At 54.0% G+C, this 11,421-nt stretch overlaps 1 protein-coding gene across 1 annotated transcript in view; it reads left to right on the forward strand.

Annotated features, from left to right (window-relative positions):
• Window positions 1-11,421, forward strand: part of NUP210 (nucleoporin 210) — a 104,220-nt gene that overhangs the window by 45,131 nt on the left and 47,668 nt on the right. The window contains exons 12-13 of the mRNA XM_045290135.1: window positions 2,050-2,359; window positions 7,968-8,113. Of these exons, the coding sequence (XP_045146070.1) occupies window positions 2,050-2,359; window positions 7,968-8,113 (456 nt within the window). The remainder of the gene's footprint in view (window positions 1-2,049; window positions 2,360-7,967; window positions 8,114-11,421) is intronic.

The following is an 11,421-nucleotide window of genomic DNA, read 5'->3' on the forward strand; positions in this document are numbered from 1 at the left end:
GTGCTCGGTGGAGCTGACAAGGGCCGGCTGGCATTGCTCTGAGGGAGCCAGAGAAGGCAGGAGGCATAAGATAACCGAAACACCAATCACAGGAATTGCCCGGCATAGGAAGTCCAGGCTCTCCCAACTGGAAGAGTGCCCCGAGTGTGAGCTGTAGGTTCCATTTCACTAGACACAGCCCTCAGCCATCGGGAGAACAGGGTTCTCATTATCCATGAAGATACTAAGGTGTCCCCCCCACCCCCACCCCCACCCCTGACACCTGACACCTGGCACTTGACTCGGTGAGCCGAGAACAACTCACAGCAATGGCAGTGTGTGCGGGTGGTGTGACCTGCAGCGGGATCTCTGAGCGCCCAACACCGACATGTGACCCCTTTGATTTCTTAACTTGGGGCAGAAGTTGAAGCTCCATAGTGCATCTGATCAATACCCTTCTCTTTTTAAAAAAATTGTTTTATTAGGGGCTCATACAACTCTTATCACAATCCATACATAACAGCACATTGGTACATTCATTGCCCGCATCATTCTCAAAACATTTGCTCTCCACTTAAGCCCCAGCATCAGCTCCTCATTTTTCCCCTCCCTCCCCACCCCCCCTCGTGAACCCTTGGTAATTTATAAATTATTGTTTTGTCATATTTTGCCCTGTCCCACGTCTCCCTTCACCCACTTTTCTGCTGTCCGTTCCCCAGGGAGGAGGTCACATGTAGAGCCTTGTAATCAGTTCTCCCCATCCAACCCACCCTCTACCCTCCCAGTATCACCACTCACACCACTGGTCCTGACGGGATCATCCGTCCTGGATTCCCTGTTTCCAATTCCTATCTGTCCCAGCAACACCCTCCTCTTATTATATTATCGCCGCCATCAAAGGACTGGGCACACCAGTCTTTTTGTTGAGAAACACACAGACATCTCTGAAGAGTGTGACTCTCACATAAGGCGGTATTTAACTCGGACCTTTTCAAGGTGAGGAGCCACGGGGGAGGGCTGAGAGCCTCCAGGTCAGAAGTTTGAAACCACCAGCTGCTCCGTGGGAGACAGGCAGGGCCTTCGACTCCTGTGAAGGGTTACAGACCTGGAAACTCACTGGGGCCGTTGTCCCCTGTGCCGTGGGCTCATTATGAGTCGGCCTCCACTCGATGGCAGTGAGTGTGTGTTTTGTTGGGGGTTTCTTCTTGTGGGTTTGTTTCTTTAGATGCAGCGTGATTGTCAACTATCTGAGTGCAGTGTGGTGAAGTCCCCCACCCTAAGCTTGTCCGGCTCAGTGATGTCCCGCCTGTCACCCAGCTGCTGTTGCCAGGCTGGGGGCAGTTCCCGAGATAGGAGAGCAGTGTGGTGGTGGGAGGCTGATTCTGGGGCATTCTGCTTGGGCTCACAGGAACTCCGTGCTGCAACTGGGCGGGTACCTTAGCCCGAGTATCAGCTTCTTCATAAGCCAGTGAGTTTGGCCTTCTTAACCAGGTGGCTGCGTCCGATCGTGATAGAGCCCAGAGTGTGGTTAAGTTTTGTTTCGCGTAAGCATTAGCAGCTGATACTGCCCTTTGTGTTGAGGCCCCGTCTCACCTGTGCAGCCAGCTTTTTCAGCGCACACAACACCTGCACGTTTACGATACGTGTCTCTCCATCACGATCAGCCTCGCTCAAACCATCATCATCATCTCAGTGGGACCTCCGGGCTGCTAGAGTGTGGGAGACACCCAGAGGTGCTCAGAGAATGCTTGGGTCCTTCCAGGACCACAGGGCTCTGCATGGGCTGTCCCACCGCCTCTCAGACCCCAGCCTTGCATGCTGTCCCCCACCGGCTTCCCTGCAGCCACTGCCCGCTGTGCCGAGCTTACACAGGCCACGGGCCTTACTCCTGCAGGGATCCCTGGCGCCCTCTGTCAGCCTGCCTCTCTTGTGGCTCCCGGGTCTGAGTCCCTCCCACGTGCTGCTGAAAGAGGCCCCACCCCACTCCCCAGCGCACATCATCATCTCACCCAGTTCAGCATCACCCGGTCAAAAGGGCAGGTCCCATTGTCGTGGGGAGTCACTTGCAAGGGCACAGGCTCTCATGATAGCTTTCTTCCCCCTGGTATGCTCTTACGACGCCCCAGCCTCGGGCCCTTCCTCTCTATGGACTCTAATGCCCTGGCACACCCTTTGCCCCAGGTGTATGTGATTGAGCCCAGCAGCATGGAGTTCACCCCGTGCCCCGTGGAGGCCCGAGTGGGCCAGACGCTGGCGCTGCCCCTGAGGATCAGCGGCCTCATGCCCAGTGGCCTGGGTGAGGTAGTCCCCCTGAGCGACTGCTCCCACTTTGACTTGGTGGTGGAGGTGGAGAACCAGGGCGTGTTCCAGCCACTCCCAGGTAAGCAGTGCTGCTGGGGGTGCCAGCCAGGGGCGGGTGGTGGTGGTGGTGAGGAGAGGGGTAGAGAAGGAGGTCTTGAGTCAGACCAACTGAGTGTCAACGCCAGCTGTTTCAGAATCCCGAATAGAGAGCCCAGTGCAGCAAGGGGGACCTCCCTGTGCAGCACCAATTGTCTGCATTGAACACTGAGTGACAGAGGACTGGAAACAGCTGTGGGATGCTATCAAGGACATCATTCCGGAAGAAAGCCAAAGGTCTTCCAAAAGGCAGGAAGAAGGAAACTCTCGGTTGAGGCCTTTGCTCTTAATTGTAGAGTCGCTAAGGTGAACGGAAGAAACCAAGAAGCCAGAGAACTGAGCAGAGAATTCCAAAGGGCGGCTGGGGAAGGCCGTCAAATGTTGTCATGAAACGCGAAGGCCTGGCGTTAGAAAACCAGCTGGAAGAACACGCTCAGCACGTCTTAAACGGAAAGAACGCAAGAAAACATTCAAGCCTCAAGTTGCAATCTTGAACGGTTTTCTGGGCATAATGTTGACCGATGCAGGAAACATCAAAAGACGATGGAGAGAAGATACAGAGGCACAGCACCAAGGAGAATGAGTCGTCATTCCGCCGTTTCAAGAGGTACCATCCGAGCAAGAACCAATGGTACTGAAGGAAGTCCAAGTTGCTGACGTCATTCGCCAAAATCAGGGATTAATGGATTAACAATTGAAATGTTTTAATGAGCTAACGAAGCACTGGAAGCATTCACTCATGGATGCCAAGAAATTTGGAAGACAGCTACCTGGCCAACCAACTGGAAGCGAGATCCTCCACCACCATCCCAACACCCCTACCCACCCCACCCTGCACCCCAAGCTGTGAGCATCGGTCACTTCTCCCTAGCATCCCTGCAGGGGTGGGCAGTGCCTGTGGCAGGGGCAGTTGTTCTGTGGCGTGTCAGTTCTACCAGGTGTTCAGCTAAGCACGCTGTATGCTTGTCTGTAGGTTTGACAGTCACCTTAGAAGAAGGTGAGCCCAGGGCGTCAGATCAGGAAAGCTAGACCGTGGGGCTTGTCCCAGGGCACGTGGCATCTCCTGCAGGTGGGATGCAGATCCTGTGTCTCAGATGAGACTCTGGGGGGCTCTCATCACCTAGGGCAGGGGCGGGCACTTTCTCTTATTTGCAGATGAGGGGAAATGAAGGATGGGCGATTCTTTGGTGTGTGCCTGCACGTGCCTGGGGACTTGGAGCAGTGGAATTTGTCAAATCCCGAAGAGCTGTTAGTGTCCAGGCAGCAGGGGAGCCTAGGAGGGCTATTGAGCAGAGGAGGGATGTGATCCAGTGTGGGGAGGCTTAATTAGCAGAAGGTGTGCAGCATTGCCAGCAGCCTTAACTGCTCTGACACCTTCGGCAGCTGTGATTGCTTCCTTGAGCTGCTTTCATTTGCAATCGCACCGAGGTAAAAAGTCGGCATCCCTGAGCAACCACTGAGCAGACAGCCCCCCTGCCTTCCCTGGAGGCCCCGCTCTGACTTGCCAAACCATCGGGACTGGAGCCATATTAGATCCTTAGTGTTAACAGCAGAGACACAGGTGCTGACAGCTGGAGAGGATCCAGATCTCCCTTCTTGGCCAGCCCTCCATGCCCGAGAGAGGGCCCCTCGGGCTCCGGGTAAGGACCGTTTCTAGAGGCCCGCAGAGAAGAAAGCAGATCAGGATTGCTTCACCCGATCCTGTCTGCGCCCATGTACTGATATGTGTATGATGTTGGGCAAGTTACCTGGCTTCTCGATAGCAGCTTGCCCATCTGCAAAAGGGGGCTAACAGCCACTGCTGGGTGGGAGGGTTGCCCGTGAGCACCAGATAGCACTGTGAGAGGGCTTCCTTCCAGAGCAGACAGAAGCCCTGCAGCTTCAGAACGCCTCTTAGGAAGCACCTCACCTCCCACAGTGCTGCACATCCCTGGGTTTGTGCAGACCTGTGTGAGGGCTGGTGTTGGACGAAGAACACATGCCTTCCATGCTGGCCCCTGGGTACTGTGGAGAGGGTGCTCCCATTCTGGAAAGCCAGGGGCACCAGACCCAGACCAAGTTCAGCAGAGCCACACCCCTGCTGTCGGCTCATCACCTCTCAGGGTGCAGAGACAGGCAGATTGGAACACCTATCTGGGGTAAATGAGATCCCCTCATCCTCTCTTCCTGGCCTGTGTGCACCTGCCCCACCCCCCACCCCTGCCCCACGTATTAATAAGCCTCTTGAGTTCAAAGCCCATGTGACTCGTGTCTACAGAGATGTGTACAGAAGGCCCTCAGGGCAGTGGAGAGACCGCCAAGCAGGGGCTCAGGGCTGACGACAGAGCCGGAGCTTGGCCTGCACGGCCCGGCATCACCGCGGCACCCCTCTGCAGCTAGGGGCCAGCTAGGGGCCAGGTTTCCCTGTTCAGGACTCCTGTTGTTAGCACTTCTTCCCAGCTGTGCAGAGGCCGCTCCTCGAAACGTGGCGGCCCAGACTCTGCCCAGCTGGAAGCCAGCAGGCTCCAGGGCAGGGCCCTGGTGCCCGTTGCCCTTGTCGTGCAGAGTTCCTGGCCGTAGGTTTTCAGGGGCTCCTGGCTGTTCCTGTGGCTGCTGTGCCCCCCTCCCTTCTGGGGTTGGAGGGACTCCAGCGTCCATTGGCAGAGTAGCAGGCACTGAAGCACACCCAGGGTCAGGTCGAGTGTGGGGAGGACTGGTTCACGGATGTTCACGGCAGCTCTCGTCACCTGGGAAACAGCCATGAGCTGGTGAGTGGGTCCAAGTAGAACACCCCCCACCCACCCTGGAGCACTCCTCAACAAGGAAAAGGAAGCTCCTACAGATACACGCAGCCACATCAGTGAATTTCAGGCATATGCTGAGTGAACAGAGCCAGACCCAACAAGCTCATCCCTGTTCTGTGAAGGTTTAGGCAAATGGACGGATGATGACATAGGCCGTTGATTGGTGGTGGCCAGGGGCCGAGGGGAGGAAGGGTGGGTGGGGAGTGATGGGATCCGGGGACTTCTTTTTGGGGTGATCCAGTGTTATAAAATCAGATATTTGTGATAGTTGCACAACTCTGCATATACTGAAAATACTAAATTGTACACATGAAATGGGTGAGTCCTGTGCTTTGTCAATTATGTTTCTATAGCACTCTTATGAAAATCTAGTGATAGAATAAAGTCAGAATGAGCCAGTAATTGCCTCTGGGCGCTGGGGATTGTCGGAAGGAGCCTCCAGGAAGTTCCTGGGAAGATGTCTGTGTTTCATGTCTCGATACGGCACTGGGTCCCACAGATGTATGCATATGTCACACGCAAGGAAGGGGTCCCTGGAGACTTGTGCCTGGTGCCTGGTGCTTTGCCACATCTCCCGAGAGAATCAGGACTGTTCTCAACAGCCAGACTGTGGACGTTCCAGAGAATGTCGACCTTTCCCTGGAGGGGTGGGGGCCCTTCAATCACCTCAGCGCAGACCTCAGTCTCCTTGGGAAGGAAAAGAAGAAGGCTTCGGGTTGACAGGTGGTGGGAAATAGAAGGAGCCGGCGACAGTCTGCACTCTCTGTAGTCACGCACCAAACACGATCAAGGGGGTTACGCCGGGCTTCCCATAGCCCACTTCCACATCAGCGGGGTTATTCAGGAGAATGGGTCTCTGGTTGAGATCTGTAACTTCTCGGGGAAAAATACATCCAGAGGGTTCGCAAGAGGACAGGTGCTTGTGCCGTTCCCCAAGCCCACTAGGATGAGCTAATTCTTGAAGGAAACAGCATTGAGCTTGCATCAGATTCAGCTGCTTTAGTTCTATGTCTCTGAAAAAGGAACAGTTCACCAGGCTGACGAGGAAGATCTAGGAGGTGTCCAGCTACCGTCTGGAGGGTCCCTTGAGACCTGTCTGAAGCTTTGATGCAATAAAGTTTACCTAATGGAAAAAAAACCAAAAAGACTTGTGCATTTCACTGTGTAAATCCAACCTTGGGGAACCTTAAACTGATAGTGAATTTGCATGCTGAACTGTTTAGGAAGGAAGGGCACTAAAGTCTCCAAATTATCTCCAAATGCATGAAATAAATAAGCTGGATCGATGGGTGGCGAGAGGGACGGAGAGATGTACCTCAAGGCACATAGAGAAGAATGCCCAGTGTAGGCGCCAGCTGATGAGTCTGTGGGCATTCAACTTTGCTCCAGCATGAAGCGTTACAGAAGAACACACCACGGAATGCCACAGCAGCCACCTCACCCATGCCCGCCCCCACGTGACTCTCCTGTAAGAAGATGGTGTCTTGGCACAGATGTCGAGTCGGCTGCTGCCAGCCGTGAGAATCAACACAACCATTTGGGGGGAAGATTTGGGCGATAACTGACAAAGCCGAGCGAATGTGTTCCCTGTGACCCAGCAGTTTCATTTTAAGTATCCGTCAACAGAAAAGCCCCAATGGGTTCCCCAGCAGATGTACGCAGACGTGTGCGCAGCAGTATAGGCGATGGCCCCCACTGGAACCACCTGACTGTTAGTCCGTCGTCGTCGTCACCCGCCAGCTCCAGTGCATAGCAACGCGATGGAGACTGGAACAACGCGGTGCAGGTCCTGTGCCACCCACACATCACTTACGCCAACACTCGTGGTTACAGCCACGGCGTCCGCCCATCACATCCAAGGCCATCGTGTTTTTTTCCGCTGACCCTGCACGTCACCAAGCAGGATGTCCCTCTGCAAAGGACTGGTCACTCCTGATAGCAGATGTACATACCACAGTATGTAAAGACGGGGTCTTGCCGTCCTCACCTCTAAGGACCCTTCTGCCTGTTTTCCAGCAGCCCAGGGTCCTTTCCTGTGTGCCTCACCGGCACCAGAACTCAAAGGCATCCAGTCCTGGGTCTTCCAGCTCTCCCATGCCATCCCCGCCTGGACCGGGCACTTCTGTAGTCCTCACAGGGTCATCGCGGCTCTCCAGCACGCTCACAAAGGCCTCGTGCAGCAGATCGGCCCAGTGCAAATCTTCCTCGTCTGCCCTTAGTCTGGAAGCGCTGCTGAAACCTGTTCACCCTGGGTGACCCTACTGGCATGTGAAATACCAGTAACCTAGCTTCCAACCTCACAGCAGCATGCAAGTCGCCCTCGTACGACAAACTGGCCGGCGAGGGGTCGCCACCAGTCGTAATGTGGTTCAATCTATTCTTGTACGGCTGTGCGATAGAATTTGCATCTGTACAGAAATGTGGGTAGAAGGAGGACTCTCACGGTGTTCAGTTGAAGAGGCCAGGTGCCAAAGAGTTTATGCTCAGAAACAAGACAATGTTGTGCTTTAGTAGTGCCTGGTATGGTCTGATCTATAGGGCGGTGCCTGGAAAGGTCCACAGAGTTTGTGGGGAACTAGTCTTAGTCTGTTCTTGAACCAGGTACACAGATGCATTCTGTTTGTGAAAAAGGAAAAAAAATCATTGGGTGTTATATACTTTGGGTGTGTGTATTCTGCTAAAATTTGTAAACACTAAAGTTAAACGATCTGAATGCATATGGCATCCAGTAAGGGAGAGGGGCTCTTCAGTCCGGTGTCCACAAAGGAGAGGCATGGTGGCCATTTGCTTGTCTCCTTCTGGCTGCAGGGAGGCTCCCACCAGGGGCTGAGCACTGCAGCGGTGTCCAGGTGCGAGCGGAAACCCAGGGCTACACCACCCTCCTCGTGAGCTACAAGCACAGCCACATCCACCTGAGTGCCAAGATCACGATCGCTGCCTACCTGCCCCTCAAGGTGAGCTCTCCACTCTCTGCCCTCCCTGCTTCTCTGAGAGAAAACTGATGCTGGAAATCGCTCTTGCAGCAGCTCCAGGTCAGCTCTAGCGTGTGGCTTTTGGCCCCGCGTCGGGGGTCTGCCTGGAAAGGGAGAGCACCGCGGCTTCGCTCCCTCCATCTCTCCCGATCAAGGCTGAGTGCTGGCACCAGGGCACCAGGAGGGGGCACGCTGACAGCTCTTGAAATGCTCCCAAGGGTGGCAGGGTGCTTCTGGTGGAATCACGAGTCTTGGCAGCTCCCCTTGGGGTTCGTGGGGACAGTGTCTTGGGGTCTCTCTCTCACACACGTCTGGATTCTGCCTTTGAGTGACACCAGGAAATCACGTCCTGGCCTGAGCCCTTGTCGGCCTCTGGGGGGATGGGGGTGGGAGGGTCCCAGCCTTATGTGGTTCCTGGTTCAGAGCACCCTGAGCTCCCACAACAGACTGCTAGACTTTTAAAATTTTTTAATCATTTTATTAGGGGCTCGTACAACTCTTATCACAATCCAGCCATTCATCCATTGTGTCAAGCACATCTACGTTTGTTGGCATCATTGTTTTTGCTTGAGCCCTTGGTATCAGTGTCTCATTTCCCCCCTCCCTCCCTCACGAACCCTTGATCATTTATAAATTATTATTATTTTTTCATGTCTTTTACTGACCGATGTCTCCTTTCACCCACTTTTTTGTTGTCCATCCCCCTGGGAGGGGATACTTGATAGATCATTGTGATCGGGTCCCCCTTTCTCTCCCCAACACCCCCCTGCCCTCCTGGTATGGCTGTTCTCAATATTGGTCCGGAGGTGTTTATCTGTCCGGGATTCCCTGTGTTTCCAGCTCTTATCTGTACCAGTCTACATGCTCTAGCCAGATCTGTAAGGTAGAATTGGGGTCATGATAGTGGGGGGGAAGAAGCATGAAAGAGCTGGAAGAAAGTTGTGTGTTTCATTGGTGCTACCCTGCACCCTGCCTGGCTGGCATTCACCAACTGCGAGTCTGCCTGGGGCCCTCTCTGGGCCTCAGTGCCCTCATCTGTAGAGTGGGGCCGACACCGCACCCACCTCAGAGTAGACACGCACATGAATATGAGGGGCTTGGCATCGTGGTGAGAGAGGACCGAGCAAAGGCTAGCAAAGGCTCTCACCCCCCAGTGGACGGGGCTGCTCCGTAGGATGGTAGATGGAGGTGCGATGTACTGCTTGGACCCTGTGTCGACTCACGTCGTTCCTTGTATTTCCATAGCACCAAGGTCACCTGCAGGACAGCTCTCACCCCCTTCTTGCTCATTGCATTTTCCCTGTCATTCCCACTGTTGGAGGTAAACCCAGTGACACTAGCATCTTCGCCTCTGAACCCGTCGCCCGAGCACAGGGCTGAAACAGAGCAGACACCAGTCAAGGGCGGTGCGTCTCTTGGTGAACGAATGAGGACTTGTTCAGGGTTGCGTAGCCGCAAGGAGACTCGGCAGATGTGTTAGCCGCAGAAGGCTCAGCCCTCCTCCTACGCCTTCAGACGTTTATTCAACCAGCATTCTCCATGTGAGCGCCCATCCGAGGCCCGAGAGATGCAATGGTGCAGAAACCTTACCTGAACATACTGACCGTCTAGCTGGGAACTAGAAACAGATAGGACACAAACCACCGGAGTGTCGTATTTTGTGTTATCTGCCGTGGCCGAGGTAAATGCAGGTGTGAAAAGGGGGCTGGAGAGGGCTGTGTTCCCCTCCCTGAGCAGGTCGGAGAGCTGAGATCAAGGGAGCAGAGTTTCCTAGGTGGACAGTTATCCTTGGAGCTTCCTGTCACCACATTCCATGAGCTGAGGCAGCACAAAGGAGCCTGGGAGGAGTCTCTCCAAAGCCCACCCCACGTGACCCCTATGGGACGTTTGTCCAGAGAAGGGAAGGCCAATGACAGCTCACTGTCCTAATCAACAATGGGAGAGTGACAAGAAGGTGGCATGTCCCCACTCAAGGTGCGTTGCTGAGGGAACAAGTGATACAAGAAAGATGAGCATGGGGCCTTGGCCTCATCTCCCTCTCTTGTCTTGATATCAGCTAAGCTCAGATTTGTTTGCAAGCAGCATGAATTGCAAAATCCAGATCCGCCGCTTAGTGCTGAAGCGAAAGTCAAAAATCCTTCAAGACAGTCCTTTAGAAAGGAGAGAGACGGTTTCGCTTGCGTATGCACGGAGATGAGATGGGGTGTTTTCTCACTGTTTTAATACAAGAGACAGGGAGACAGAGCGCTTTGGGCAAGGAGCAGATGCCAGTCCAGGGCTGTCTGTACCTGGATGAGCAAGGGAACATGCAGGGCTAATACGTCCGTCACCAGGATGAAGATCCGAGTCTCTTCCCCACCCCTCCTCCTGCCCCGATGCACCCCTGATGGTCTTCCCTGGGCCTCCCAAGAGTAACCTGAGTCCAGTCCAGCTCTTCAACACACGCTTGCCAGTTCTGGCATAAGAAGGTTTACGAATCCCACCCTGTGCTGAGATCATGGCCGTCTGCCTCTAGTCTTGAGGTACTTAGCATTGAGTTACCCTCTTTGTCTTGAAATGACTTCAATAGCAACTGCATTTGCTGGGGCACATCAGTCATTCACAAGCGGAACTATAGAGGGAGTGAAAAACTATCTGAGACACAGTCGGTTTACTTAGGCCTGGTGTGATGCCTGCCACACAACAAAATGACACTGCCGTCTGCAGTTTATTTCTCCATCCCAGGAGCGGACCTGAGACGACGGCACAAGCCTAGCTTGAGAGCAGTCAGGGACTTTGAGGCAGTACCAGTGTTACCACATGCAGGGCTGCCTCCTGGTTCAGAATGGCTACTTTCCAAATAGTGGGAAGTGCACAGTGGGCCACCTCTGTGTGAGTTTGTTTCTTGACCTTCTTTTGTTGCTTTCTGCTCCATGAGCTTAGCCAACTCCAAAGCTGGTGTTCAAGACCCCAAGAACGATTGGACCCCAGTGTGGACCATTCAGAAGAACCATTTCCACCTACGTCTCACTGTGAAGACCTTAGGCTGTTAGCTACACCTGGTCACAAGAGAGGCCGGGAAATAGTTTAGATGACTCCAACGGAGGTTCTTCCTAAAGCAGTGGTTCTCAGCCTGCCTAATGCTGCAGCCCTTTCATACAGTTCCTCATGTGGTGGTGACCCCTGACCATAACATTATTTTTGTTGCTGCTTCATCACTCATTTTGCTACCGTTATGAATCGGGTGACCTGTGTGAAAGGGTTGTTTGACTCCCAAAGGGGTCACAACCCACAGGTTGAGAACCGCTGCT

This window comes from Echinops telfairi, unplaced genomic scaffold (assembly GCF_000313985.2).
Source record: "Echinops telfairi isolate 266 unplaced genomic scaffold, ASM31398v2 ScPeMD7_31;HRSCAF=116, whole genome shotgun sequence".
NCBI classification, from domain to species: domain Eukaryota; kingdom Metazoa; phylum Chordata; class Mammalia; order Afrosoricida; family Tenrecidae; genus Echinops; species Echinops telfairi.